The 14,800-nt window shown below is 37.2% G+C and overlaps 1 protein-coding gene across 1 annotated transcript; it reads right to left on the bottom strand.

Moving 5' to 3' along the window:
- Positions 1 to 1,942: 1,942 nt before the first annotated feature.
- LOC132551645 (uncharacterized) lies at positions 1,943 to 12,964 on the bottom strand. The gene is made up of 6 exons (XM_060215821.1): positions 12,778 to 12,964; positions 7,436 to 7,541; positions 5,846 to 6,042; positions 4,695 to 4,713; positions 2,997 to 3,024; positions 1,943 to 2,760 (listed from the first exon to the last, which is right to left on the bottom strand). The coding sequence occupies exons 1-6, from the start codon at positions 12,848 to 12,850 to the stop codon at positions 2,494 to 2,496; spliced, it is 690 nt and encodes a 229-aa protein (XP_060071804.1). The 5' UTR covers positions 12,851 to 12,964; the 3' UTR covers positions 1,943 to 2,493.
- Between the last annotated feature and the right edge of the window lie 1,836 nt (positions 12,965 to 14,800).

The following is a 14,800-nucleotide window of genomic DNA, read 5'->3' as shown; positions in this document are numbered from 1 at the left end:
TTTGCCGGTTTGAAATTAGAATCGTTGGATTATCAGTGTTCCGAAGATATTTCTAAAACTTTAAGTATAAGTTACCTTTGGTCATTTTTTTTGTCTGCTAAATAAAACTGACCGAAAACAATCTTGGAATTTGATAGTTTGTAATCGCTGTTTTTCTGAATGTTATTGCTAGATCTTTCTCAGGATGATCCGTATTCAAGAAATGATAAACGGAAAAGGGGAAAGAAGGAAAAGTAGTGGGCTTGGAGGGAGCGGTTGTACGCGTTTTGAGATCTAGTAATCTGGTACTTATTAATAGTGATATAAAGAAATGCTTTAGGACAGACAAACGGACGGTTGAACAGCTCAACATTTGATGAGGTAGATTGGAGAATCAACCAATTAACATACAAGACTGAACAAAAATATAAAGACATATACATGCTTTTTATTTGTAAATCTTAGCCTAAAAAAGCTGTCTATAAAATATAAATCTGGTACTAAACTTCAAAATACATTGATTAATAGTATTATGCAAGTTAGATTTCAGTGAGATATACATTGATATATCTATTTACATGAATATGATGATTGTACATCAATATCTATGTTATATATAACATAGAACACCATCTATCATCTCTCGCCCGATTTCATTCAAAGCACGCATGTTATCCTCACAAGAATGTCAGTCGGCTAGAAATCAGATAATGACCACCCAAACCTAAACATTACTTATATATCTTTATCTCCATTCTTATCATAATAATTAATTAAGTATATGCGATGATAATTATAAAAATATTATAATCGATCTGTCCCTCGAAATAGACGAATTCCCCTTCTGAACCGAGTTCTTATGTTGGTACTTGGAGAAACATATAGGTACAAAGGTTATATTTTAAGACAATGACCTTATATACTATTTATCCTGCAACATTGATTGAAAATTAGACAATCAAAACTCTTAATTTTGTTTACCTGACGCCGACGCTATGCTGAATTTTGCCTGATGATGTACTTAAAAATAATTGCTCCGCACAGAAATATAGTTCAAAAACTGCAACGACTATGACAGTGATTTTATGAATTTTCTTAAATTACCCAGTTCATAACAACATCTAAATGGCTTATTTCAACCGAGTTATTTTCTTTATCAAACGTAAGAAAGTAATTCTGTAGAATTAACGCACGTGCTGAAATACGGCTGTTTTCCGTCACTGCAGAACACAGCAAAAATATATGTGGCAGATGTATTCCGACAATGGCAGCGCCAGTTGCAGGACAAGAATGTATATCTCGTTTGAAAAATAGTTATCTCCCTTCATTCTGGTTATCTGGCAAAACTCTTTCAAAGGATTACATAAGAATATTGTATGTAAAGATATATCAAAACTTTGAAATAAACAACAGCACAAACATAATAAAAGGGAACAATATTTGTTATCAATATTTGTGAAACCAAGTGAACAAGTCATCTTCCAGAAGCACAAGTTAGAAAAAAAATCCCATCACATGCATACACTAATCATTTCTTGGAAAAAAATGAACTTTGATGGGACAAAAACATTCACTATATATTGTTTCAATTTAATCTATCTATATGATTAAAATTCTTCTTAAGAACCACATAAAAAATATGAACATTTTAGCATTCGTGTAGGGTTTTTCCTATGAATTGCTTGCTTATCAATATGCTGATGAATGAAACTTAGTGTATTAGTGAGACAGGAATAGAAATCAACCCTTTAATGACAGGAAAATAATTTGTCATAAAACAACATCGATGTATTCTTGATTAAGTGTGTTATCAATGTCTGAAATCGTGCTCTTAATAAACACAAATCTATCTGTATGCTTGCTCTTTTTTTAAACCATTCTTGGAGTTCAAGATAAATAAATGTTTGTCCTGATTTACAGCTGAGAAATGCGTATTGCTCATGGTGTAAAATACATTAACAAAAATAATTCTTCAAAATGTAACAAATTATTTCTTATAAATCTGAAATATGAAGGTATCAAACATAACAAAATTATTTGCAATAAATCTGAAAAAAAATGTACAAAATGTAACAAGTTATTGTGTTTTCTGTAACAGAAGTTTATGCACCACAGTAATTTCAAGTTTCAACACTCTATTACATTAAGCTATATAGAAAATAAATTTCTAGGTCATCACCTTTTACAAAATAAGCACTACTTCATCATGTCAGAAATTGGTTGTTAATCAAGAAACTAATAAAACGCTGATAACGATACAGCAAGGGCACTTGATTAAAATGAATTAATTTCTCTGCATTATCCAAACAAGTGTTCTAGAAACAAGGACGTTCAGTAGGTTAAAAAAATCTGAGTGTATACAATTTCAAACGGTATAGAAATTCTTCAGATATAACATGTAATCTAGTGGTGTGTCAGAAAATGATCAACACAAATGATACACTACGGCATTTCATGTATAAACTACCAAACCAGCATGTTGTACGAAATAGTAAAACTGCAATATCTAATATATTAATACAGCACGGTGCCCTCGTTCCCGATGTTGGTATCCAAAACGGTTTCCTCGTCATCGAAGTTGAACACGCCTTGCGTATTTGCGAGGTCACTTTGACGTCTGTTGAGACGAGAGATCTCGTCATCCGTAGCGTTGTTATTTGTGTTCTTGTCGGGATCAACTTGGATTGTCGTAGTGAGTCGAGACTTTGGAGTTTCCACCTCCGGTCCTATTTCCGTTACAATGACGTCTCCTTCTTCTTCCCCAAAATTCATTACAGATTCCTGATATAAAATTTTGCCATTTTGTTATTCTGATCATTTCATAATTTCCTTATAGATAAACCTTGATATTTTTGAAACACAAAAATGTTATTAATAGAGTTATTGCCCTTGTCGGTGTTTTATCATATTACTATGAACTCGCTACATCATCTTGTATACTATGTTTATCAGAAATTCAAGTAAACCGAAAAATGAAATTTAAAAAGTTTAACGTTATGCATCGTTTAGTAAATTACCTTTGGAGCAGGTTCTTCGTATCGTCCCCTGGAAAGTATCAGAGATTGAAAATAACACAAAAAATGAGACAAATGAATACGTTATACTCTCACAATAGACAATAATTAAAGCCATGACGGATTGTTTATATAAAGTGAAAATTAAAAAAAAACGTTCAAAACCATAGGTGTACAGGTATAACTTCAATTAACAAATTAATTACTTACCTCTAGGGCTGTTTAACATCTACATACAAGTACCTACATCCGATGTCACATAAACATATACATTTCACTTATGCCACTTTGTTCTACGTCGAGGACTAATTGGTATAATTTCTTGTGCAGTATCTTTAAGCATAATACCAGTGGTTTTGGAATAAGTAACTTCATTTCACATACTGTGTTTACCATCCGGTATTCATTAACACTGAAGCATGCTCAAAACGCACTGACAAAATTAAATTGATTTATAAAGCATTTTCCAGCTAAATAGTATGTTTCTTTGGTTGGTTTTTAAATGGTATTAATTACAGGTGTGGAATATTAATTAAGTTAGACGGAAAAATTAAGTCAGAAGCCAGTAAATAATCAGTATATCATTAGGGGGTTTGGATAGGACAGAAATAAAGATCTAAACTAAATCGAGGACCTGAACAATGACAAAAAATCAGACTATATCTACTCGGGGGTCTGGTCAAAGAAAAAGCTAGACTAAATCCAGGATCTAACCAAAGCTCTAGACCGAAGCTTGGATCAGGATATAAATCGAGACTAAAGCAGTGATTTAGTCAAAGACGGAGATCTAGAGCAAATCGAGGATCTGGACCAAACCGAAAATCGAAACTAAATCGGAGGTATGGACAAAGACAAACATTTATACTTATCGATAATCTGAACAAAGATACAAGACTAAATTGGGGACCTGGACAAAGATCTAGAGCGAATCGAGGATCTGGTCTCAGACAAGCATCCAGACTTAATGGGGATTAGGACAAGGACAAGCATCCAGACTTAACGGGGATTAGGACAAGTACAAGCATCCAGACTTAATGGGGATTAGGACAAGGACAAGCATCCAGACTTAATGGGGATTAGGACAAGGACAAAACTAAAGGCTAAATCGGGGATGTGGTCGGAGACAAAAATCAAGACTTAATCAAGATAAATACCTAAACTTATCTACAATAAATAGGCGACAGCGATCTAATCTAGACTTAATCGGGAGCCAGGACAAAAATCGAGACAATATAGGGATGAGGACAAATGTCTAGACTTAATCGGGATGATGGACAAAAATCGAGACTATATAGGGATGAGGACAAATGTCTAGACTTAATCGGGATGGTGGACAAAAATCGAGACTATATATAGGGGATGAGGACAAATGTCTAGATTTAATCGGGGGCCAAGACAAAGATCGAGACTATATAGGGGATGAGGACAAAGACAAAGGTCTAGACTTAATCGGGATTTTGGATTAAGTAGATATAGCTTCTACTGGGGTGTGATCAAAAACTAAAATGCCGACTTTATCGGAGACCTGTACAAAGATGGATAAGAAAACTTCAACGAAGCCTTTAAGTAACGCCGCCCCCCCCCCCCCCCCCACCCCTCACCCCCTCCCCCCCTATGCAATTGTCAATTTTGGCATTTCAGCCTAGGGTTTGGAACAAAAGTATGTTCGGATATTAATATAGCTAAAACATATATACTTACTGTTGCTTGATCCACGAATCTGAAAAACACCAATGAAAAACAATGTTTTAGTTTTATACCACATGAACGGAAAAAATGACAAGTACGAAAATCCAAACAGAAATGCTTTAATCATCACGAATTTTTGTCTCTCTGTAGCCGAATGCAACTGTAACAGTTTGAGTAGTTAATACTGAGGAGGCCGCAAAGTGATGATCATATTAAATGAATTATTTGACATACGATTTTCAGGTATTTTCCTCTAAATATTGATGTCCAATCTCGTCTAATTACGTGAATTCAAAATGTGTCAGGAAATTTTAAAGATTAATCGTTTATATTTCCTTACATCGCAGATTTGTTTTTTGTTTTAAAAAAAAAAGTTTCCTAGGCCAATTCATTTTATTTGCATTTCGTTTCCGATTGTCACGTCACTTCCTGTCCAATTTCCTGTTCACGTGCTTTACATCTCGATAGCTACACTCAATATTACAACTGGAATGTACGTTTTCTTGAATAATTGAAGCAGGGATATGAATCACGTGTCAATGCGAACATTCTGTCTCATTAATATTACATAAGCATCCTTAAACTGTCTCGACATATTGTTCAGTTCAGTTATTACAAGTTATGTCACGTTACCTCCTATGCTGCATCTAGACTAATACCTTAACACTCAAATTGTGTATCTTCTAATTATCTAACTTATCGTAAACAAACAAAACATCGCTATTCAGAGCTACCTTAGAGTTATTATCATGGCATTTTGTTAATTAACACGTAATGAAAAATAACATTTGATTAAATCAGAGACCTTACCAAAGATTAAGGTCAATATTTAAAACTAAGACAAAATTCAGTTTAGTTATTTAGTGATTATGGTTAGTAGAGTTATAACCGTCGCTTCAAACTCAACTGATTAACAACTGTTGACTCAATTGATTATACAAATGTACAGGGAGGTTATGAGGCTGTCCGTGTCATATTCTTTTTTCGACTGATTTTCAATATTTTACTAAAATAGACCGCATGTACTAAAACACGAAAAATAATTATCAACGTCAAATAGAGTAAACATATATCCATGTTTTTTTCTTCCATTATTTTCATTTTTTATTGTTGCACTTTAAAAAGTTCTAAAAAATGAAGGCAAACAGCATGACTGTTCTTACCTGCTTTTTGATAGGTTGTAGTAGTCGGGACCATGAGCTTTGTCGACCTCATGGATGGCGGATATGACGTCAAATGGAGTGATCTACTTTCCGGTTCAATTATCTCGACCCGACTTCCACGCAATTTTGCGAATCTTATGTGGCGGGGAATTTTCACTTTGCTACGAGCTAATTGGTATCGCGGAAACCATCTATGCCTGAAGTGAAAGATAATTAAAACAAAATTTATTAACATTGTGACCATTCTTTACATGTACTATACAGACTGTTAAATATGACAAGAGGAAAAAGAAACGCAACTTTATAATGAATTATAACGTTTATAAGCAATACGCCTAAATCTTAAATAAAATAGTTAACTTCGAATATTGGACCATCTGCCTTCTAATTTTCTGAGATTTTAACAAATGAATTCAGGCCGGCATGAATTAGGGTACCCTAATGTACACGAAGCTGAACTAATGGTAGCTCTTATCGAGTGGAAGTTGTTAAATTAACACCAATTATCACTAAATGTGTCTGAACTATGGTGAATTCTTCTCCCTAAATCATAACCGATCCACACCGTTTTCTCATCCTCCAAAATAATTGTCTGCCAGACACTCTCCTCGACGCCGGTAAACACATTGACGCCATCTGATCGAAATTACGTCAATCGAGATTTATCCGTGAACAGCATGGACCTCCAACGTCTCTTGAGAAACGTCTGGTCACATGTTCCGTCAACCATCGCATATGACGTGCTCGACGTTGAGGTGTAAGTGGCAAACCAACGTACTAGCGATGTATGCATAATTTGCTTTTCGCCGTCTATTTACCACAGTTTTTGGGTGAGTTTAACGAATTCCACTACCAATGGTATTTCGTGTTGTTAATCTTCTGTCACGCAAGTTGACAAACCTAATAAACCGATCTTGATGTCGCGACGTCACACGTGAACGACTGGATCTCGGTCTGTCATTACCTCTTCCCGTGACGTTTAGACGTAAAACTCACCGACTTATAGTCGATTTGTGAACTCCGAAGTGAGCAGCAACCTGCTGTTGAATGCTACCTCCCATGAGCATTAGGACAGCCCGTCCTCCACCAAGTTGTGTTACTGGCATTAATATTCAATGTTTATCAAAACAATTATTGATTGCAAATGTATTGGCGTTCACACGTTATACGTCTTGGTGATAGACAGAAATCGATAATAGTTTGAATGGAAAAGAACGTATGCATTTGTACAGTCACGGTATATTGGTAATTTGGGCGCATAGACGTGGATAAGTTTTTTTGCCACCGATAACAAATTTCAACAATTTTTCGGGGGGTAGGGTGGGGGTGGGGGTTAGGGAAGGTGCCCAGACACTCCTATTTTTTAAACGGCTATTTATATTCAATACAAAGTATTTTACTATTGAAGAAGTTGCATTTCTTTATCCTTTCCTGAATGTTTGTTTTTGTTTTTCAATTAACAAATTACTCATTTATATCCTCCTTATAATAGCCCTCCAAAAGTAAGCTTTATCAACAGGAACATGGTACACAAACTGATAAATAGAAACTGACGCAAATAAATACTGATCAATGTAAAACTACACTTACCAAATGATACCCATTGTGAGGACGACAACTAACATTATTAGGAAGAACACAGAGGCTATACTGGAAGCCACGAGGCCAGAAAGGGTGTAGTTGTCACAGAGCACACCTGCAATGTATAATAAAAATTGTAGTTGTCACAAAGCACACCTGCAATGTATAATACAAATTGTAGTTGTCACAAAGCACACCTGCAATGTATAATACAAATTGTAGTTGTCACATAGCACATCTGCAACGTATAATAAAAAATGTAGTTGTCACATAGCACACCTGCAACGTATGATAAAAATTGTAGTTGTCACATAGCACACCTGCAACGTATAATACAAATTGTTGTTGTCACATAGCACACCTGCAACGTATAATACAAATTGTTGTTGTCACAAAGCACACCTGCAATGTATAATACAAATTGTACTTGTCACATAGCACAGCTGAAATGTATAATAAAAATTGTAGTTGTTACATAGCACACCTGCAACGTATAATAAAAATTGTAGTTGTCACAAAGCACACCTGCAATGTATAATAAAAATTGTACTTGTCACATAGCACAGCTGCAACGTATAATAAAAATTGTAGTTGTCACATAGCACACCTGCAATGTTTATTACAAACTGTAGTGGTCACATATCACAGCTGTATGAAAAATACAAGCTGTAGTTGTTACGAATCACACTTGTGAGGAGTAATACAATTGTAGTTTTTTTTACATAGCACACGTGCAAGTTTCGGTATAACGCAACTGACACTATATCAAGGTTTGTCATAAGTTATGAAGTTATCATAAAACACACCTGTAATGTATATAAAATATTAATACTGTAGATGTCACATATCACACATGTAATGTATAACAAAAATAACGCTGTATTTATAATATTTCCTGAATGATACTGGGTTAAATCTTCACGCAAAGATTCGAACCTATCCATCAGTATGTGTCACACAGGTAATACACGTAAGACATGCGCTGTACTCGTTCTTTTATTTCTTGTAGTGGTGTTTCTTTTTTTGTTGCATTCATTTAACAAATGTATATAAACATACTCCAGAGTTGATTTAACTCATTTCTTTCTTTCCGTGCACTGAAATGAATATGGGAAAAGTATGTTTTATGGCCACCTACAGGGGGTCAAGTGAAACGATCAAACAGTGTGAATGGTCTCCCTTCCCGGAAATGATCGTACACACGAATGATTTTATATCTAGACATTTTTTCGAGATACTCAAGCGGATAAACCTGATAAATGGCGGTGAAGTAACAAAGAGGTAGCCCCACAGACAAAATACTGCAAGAATGAACAAAGGGGGAATAACTCTGCGAATAGGGCATATACCACAACATGAATACGCGATAATTGGGAAAGGCCGTGTTGTTAACTAAATCAAAATGTAAGGTTAAGAACTATTTCGATACATTCCAATAAACATTGGGAAACAGTCCTGTGTCAAAAAAGATCGACGGTGAAAATACGTTATCAAATAATACAGGGCAACTGACGTGTCACATGACCTTATTTCAGTACGGCCAATATAATCCTAGACTCTTTAAGTGAACGTAGATACTGAATGAAACAAGGAGAAAGTTTTTCAATATTTGTTGACGACAGCTAATGGCCAAGTATACCATGACAACTATGTATACTCCTTAGTGTCATCTTTGTTAATAAAAAAACCACATAGAAAATACCAACATGGCTACATAAACATATCTGCAATTATTTCTGTCTATAGTGATGCGAATTTGATGAACCCGCCAACCCCCATATTCCTTTAAACCTACAGCCGTGAAATCTACAGTAATTTCGCTCGAAACGTGAACAATGCTTGAATCTCACACAGAACATTAATTTTACAGTCAAAAGTACATTCGCATACTTGGTTACAAACCATTCACTGACGTTTTACAACTGTTGTAGAATAAAGGGCACGTATGTTACCCATTTAGGAAACTTTACCTCGTCTAACGCTCAGTCGGCCGGAATATGATTCGGTCTTTACGATTCAACTGAAATAATTAATGGAACATATTTCGCCACAGCCGTGTCGTTATCGAAATATAAGATTTCTATATTAATATTCTTCCCGATGATTCAATTAAACAATGACCCGAGTTTTGTGGTTTGACCGTGCTAAATTTACAATTTTCTTTCTTTTTGTATACTTTTAATTAATTTTAGAAGCTGAATATATGTACATCGTCGGTCAAAGGACGCCGGTCTATAGGACGGCATATGCATCCATCGGCAAATTGCAGCTGTGTAGACTAGAGAAAAACCATCATATATACAGCTTATATTAATCCTTACAAATCTGTTGAGGAAGTAAAAATAATCTAGCGGCCTTCGAGTCTTGATTCAGGTGCCCCTTTTTACATTCTCGATGTATATATCCTGGGTACAATTATATTCGAGGACGTGTATTCATGTATACGCTAAAAGTGTATACAATGTATTCAATCATTGTACAAATGAAACGCCCATGGTCTTAAAGCCGTACATACATGGACATAAGAAACCAGATACCAGGAAGACTTTAGAGTTATGTCATGTGACACCCCGATGAGGTAAAACCACCCTTTTTCACCGAGACAATAAGGCCGTATATCTCTTACTTTGAAACGAATAATAACTCAAGCGACCGTTTTGAATCAATTTACGTAATACGAGTATCAAATTCAAATAATACTTAAATATTTCAAAACGTTTTTAATGTTTAACCAAACTTAAAAATTAATTTGGTCTCGCAGTACGTCTTAAATTGTGGAAAAATTTAAACAGTACTACTGTTAAACATTGAAGTACATTTATCATGAAGTGGGCTGTAGAAGTGTTATTATCATAACACAAGTTTACATATGATTTTTCTATTGGGTTGACATACGATACTCCTGTTCAGATCTTTGGTAGTCGCCGTAATAATCAAAACAGTGACATTGTTTTACACTTTTCTGTATATTTGCATTAAACTTGACAGCTTTGGGACGATGTACAAAATTCACAACATTTATTTCCCATTTAGGCAACGACTGTCATTCACCTTAACCTTGGTAGCATCGCTATATCAAAAGAGAGTCCTCTGGTCGACCCGCATGTGTGTACGTGTTGAAGGAGTGAATGCGGTGCTTGGGGTGCTCATAAGATCTGCTGTGAAATAGAGGGGTCCCCAGAGCTATCTCTAAGAGGAAGTGAAAAACGAGGTCTGTATAGTGGTGATTGTATCAGTGGACTATAGAAGGGATTAGAAAGCCAGATAGAGAGAAAGTTTTTCTATCAGTCGTGATGGTGGTGGTAGGAAAGTGTGTATGTATACTGAACAGAGAGATTGAGGTTGCTGCTACTGAAAGGTGATAAGGTCGGGAGAGCGGGGAGGGTTCATGGAAGACAGTAAGGTCTGGGAGAGAGGGGAGGGGTTCATGGAAGGTAGTAAGGTCGGGAGAGCAGGAAGGGGTTCATGGAAGGTAGCAAGGTCGGGAGAGCGGGGAGGGATTCATGGAATGTAGTAAGGTCGGGGGAGCGGGGAGGGGTTCATGGAAGGAAGCAAGGTCGGGGAGCGGTTCATGGAAGACAGTAAGGTCGGGAGAGCGGGGAGGGGTTCATGGAAGGTGGTAAGGTCGGGAGAGTGGGGAGAGGTTCGTGGAAGGAAGTAGGGTTGGGAGAGCGGGGAGAGGTTCATGGAAGGTAGTAAGGTCGGGAGAGCGGGGAGGGGTTCATGGAAGGCAGTAAGATCGGGAGAGCGGGGAGAGGATCGTGGAAGGTAGTAAGGTCGGGAGAGCGGGGAGAGGATCATGGAAGGTAGTAAGGTCGGGAGAGCGGGGAGGGATTCATGGAAGGTAGTAAGGTCGGGAGAGCGTGGAGAGGATCATGGACGGCAGTAAGATCGGGAGAGCGGGGAGAGGATCATGGAAGGTAGTAAGGTCGGGAGAGCGGGGAGAGTCTAATGGAAGGTAGTAAGGTCGGGAGAGCGGGGAGAGGTTCGTGGAAGGTAGTAAGATCGGGAGAGCGGGGAGAGGATCATGGAAGGTAGTAAGGTCGGGAGAGCGGGGGGAGGTTCATGGAAGGCAATAAGGTAGGGAGAGCGGGGAGGGGTGCAGGGCAGTCAGTAAGAACTGGAGACCGCCGACAGAATCATGGGAGGTAGTAAGGTCGGGAGAGCGGGGAGAGGCTCATGGGAGGTAGTAAGGTCGGGAGAGCGGGGAGAGGTTCGTGGAAGGTAGTAAGGTCGGGAGAGCGGGGAGAGGATGATAGAAAGTAGTAAGGTAGGGAGAGCGGGGAGAGGTTCGTGGAAGGTAGTAAGGTCAGGAGAGCGGGGAGGGATTCATGGAAGGTAGTAAGGTCGGGAGAGCGGGGCGGGGTTCATGGAAGGTAGTAAGGTCGGGAGAGCGGGGAGGGATTCATGGAAGGTAGTAAGGTCGGGAGAGCGGGGAGGGATTCATGGAAGGCAATAAGGTAGGGAGAGCGGGGAGGGATTCAATATTGTTTATGGAAGTTGTAAGATTACGTAGGTTATTCAGAGGATTTTTATAGTTTCGGATGCGTTTTGGTGTGTTTATAGTACTAATATACAAAATATTGATTATTTCTCACTGTTTAACCACGTGGATATACATCCTTAACAATGTTTAACATTAATCATACGCAAAATAAACCAAACAGGTCTTATGCAAACACTCATTATCATTTACATTACAGCCTATACCATTACACACCTGTCTGAAGCATTATACACACATAAGTATGACACGCCCGTAGCGTTAATTAAAGGTGTGTTAGTGATAACTAAGAACATTGTATTACGTAATTCCGAAATTTTAGTGTACAACGTCGACAGTGTTTAAAAAGACTTCACTGTCATATCAGCCCGAAATAGAGAGTTTAAAACCGGTATTTTTACAATAAGCGCAATACATACGCAGTGAGTACCGAACTTACTATACGATACGTACACAGCTTGCACAGTTCAGGGTGAATAAACAGAGAAGTTCAGGTAATGGTCATTGAAAACCAGTCATGCGTACCATTATCAGTCTTTAAGATAAAGTCTACACTACTAGAATGGAAAAATGTCCCCATTTAGAACTGACATTTCCCTAATACAACGAATTTCACATTTTATACAACTTAACGTACATTCCACTTTAAAATGTAACCAACTGTCAAAGAAACAGGCAAAGCTTATGGGTTTCCTTTTTCTTCAGTACACTCGATATACGCATATATAATACACAGTGCATAAATACATAAACGTATCAGCACAAGGGACAACTATGTGCTAATATCATTAAAATTTTCAAATAAACCATACATTTTCAAATTATAAATAGAACCAAAGTTATTCACCTGGTATAAAGCCGAGAACAAGAAGGAATACCAGACCCGTGTTGGGCGTGCACTGCTTCACTTCCGGTGCCATTTTTGGATACTTTAGAAAATGTCACCAACCACTTTTACACTGAGTGTAAACCTTTCTCCCCCGATGTGTTTTAATCAAACTTCCTGAGATATCCTCGAAAATCGGGGCGAAAACCTTCCAAATTGCTTCTTTTACCGTTTCAGGTAAAACACATCCTGGTCTTTTCAATGTCCCACAGCTCGAACACCGGGTATATACACGTTTGTGTTTCTTGAACACAGCTGGGCGTGACTGAAGCCGTGCAAACACACATACACTGAAGTTCGCTGACAATTAGACAGGCTGCCTGGTCGAACTAGCGTTTCCTCTTTGCCTGTTACGGACATGGATTTAAAAAAACGAAAATTTCGAGGTTATATTTCAAATTCTTTTTTCAATCGAAATTAAACCTATCGAACTAATCGTCCTTTCACTAGTCTTATCACCGAATGATAGTTTTGTGTTAAAATCCTGCAAGCAGGATGTACCTGTACGTATTAAACACTATTTAGCCATACATGTGCGCTGAACCGTGTCGGTGTCATTAAGGAAAGCTCGCCAGGTAAGTGACTATTGAATGACTACGTTACAACTAAAAATAGCTTGGTCTGAAGGTAGATGAACGGGTAATACCGGTGAGCGAAGACACAATACATTGTGATACTAAAAATGTGAAATGTGTTAATGCCAATGTAATCACAATAGCATAACTTTGATGTAAAAATAAGATTTACAACGTGGCGGATTTTCAACTGCTTTTTTCTTTTAAATATATTATAATTGATTTTTTTTAATCTGTGAAATTAATATGTCTCACGGCATGTATACTGTTTGTTGACTATTTTCCCGTGTTTGCTTTGACCTTCACTAGGACTTCCCTCACCTCGCTCAGACAGCCTCAGGTGCAAGCTTTCGTTTTAACGAGAACATACCTTTAATTTGCCAAGCTTAATTAATGTATTCCCCCAGGAAAAAAAGATATTTCGCTTTCTTATCTTCTCACATAGCATTCTGAAGATTGTCCTTTAATATGATATTGGTCATGTGTTCAAAAGTATACTGAAGGCGATATTTTAATTAATTGATTTAATTATTATTTACCTCCAGAAAAGCTATCGGTTCTGTGGCTAGGGCAGATATAATTTTCCTTTTAAAGTTTATAGTGTTTCAGCATTGAAAAAAATCACACCATCCTGGCTTTGTTATGTCTAAAAAGGACATACCTCGTATATCGCCCTGTTATGTAATTGAATACGAAATTGATTAACTTCTAGTTGATGTTTTTCACTTAATTAAAAGCACCCGAAGATATAACTACCGAAACGTCAAATTAGTTATCTCCCCTGTATGGAACTCGTAGATAACATGATGTACATGTGAGAGCCGGCCACAAAATCTACATTGTCATGTAAGGAATGGTCTTTTCAAGATGGCGAACGTTGACGGTAACAAAACGTAGATACTCACTTTAAGCTAGAAAGTCACTGTTTTATGAATACAATCTGACCTGGACAAGTACCACGCGAAACTCGGAATACTCGCCTCGATGCCGAATTCAACAGTTCGCTCAATTTTGCGAAGGACTCGCAATAACTTATGGCCATAACAGCACCATGCAAATACTGAAGTACAAATTTCGTGTATTCTGAGTTTCGCATGGTACTTGTCCAGGTCAGATTGTAAATGCTATCATTTGGACATGACTGAAATAAATAAATTTAATATTTTTAGAAAACAAATTACTGAAAATTTATTAATTTGATAAATAAATAAATCGACCGCAAAATCGCCTCTCTGGGTGACGTAGTATGTTTGCTAGTTATCTACTTATCATTTGTCATTACGTAACAGAGGTCAATACTTATTTCAATGCTAGGGTTCCGAACCTGAGACGTCTGGCTTATTAGATTGACGCTGAACCGATCGAGCTAAAGGAAAGTTTTCTCTAGCCGAGCGATATCTTTCCCTAGA

The sequence above is a fragment of the Ylistrum balloti genome, unplaced genomic scaffold (genome assembly GCF_031769215.1).
Source record: "Ylistrum balloti isolate Yb309-2 unplaced genomic scaffold, AGI_CSIRO_Ybal_v1 Utg370208, whole genome shotgun sequence".
In the NCBI taxonomy this organism is placed as follows: Eukaryota; Metazoa; Mollusca; class Bivalvia; order Pectinida; family Pectinidae; genus Ylistrum; species Ylistrum balloti.
The sequence above is the reverse complement of the archived record's forward strand: the minus strand, read 5'-3'. Positions and strand labels throughout refer to the sequence as shown.

Coding starts and splice junctions, on each gene's coding strand:
- LOC132551645 (XM_060215821.1), bottom strand. CDS start 12,850: ATGGCACCGGAAGTGAAGCAGTGCACGCCCAACACGGGTCTGGTATTC. Junction 6,043..7,435: donor CTCACAATGGGTATCATTTG/GTAAGTGTAGTT, acceptor CTTTCACTTCAG/GCATAGATGGTTTCCGCGAT. Junction 2,761..2,996: donor ACGAAGAACCTGCTCCAAAG/GTAATTTACTAA, acceptor ATTTTATATCAG/GAATCTGTAATGAATTTTGG.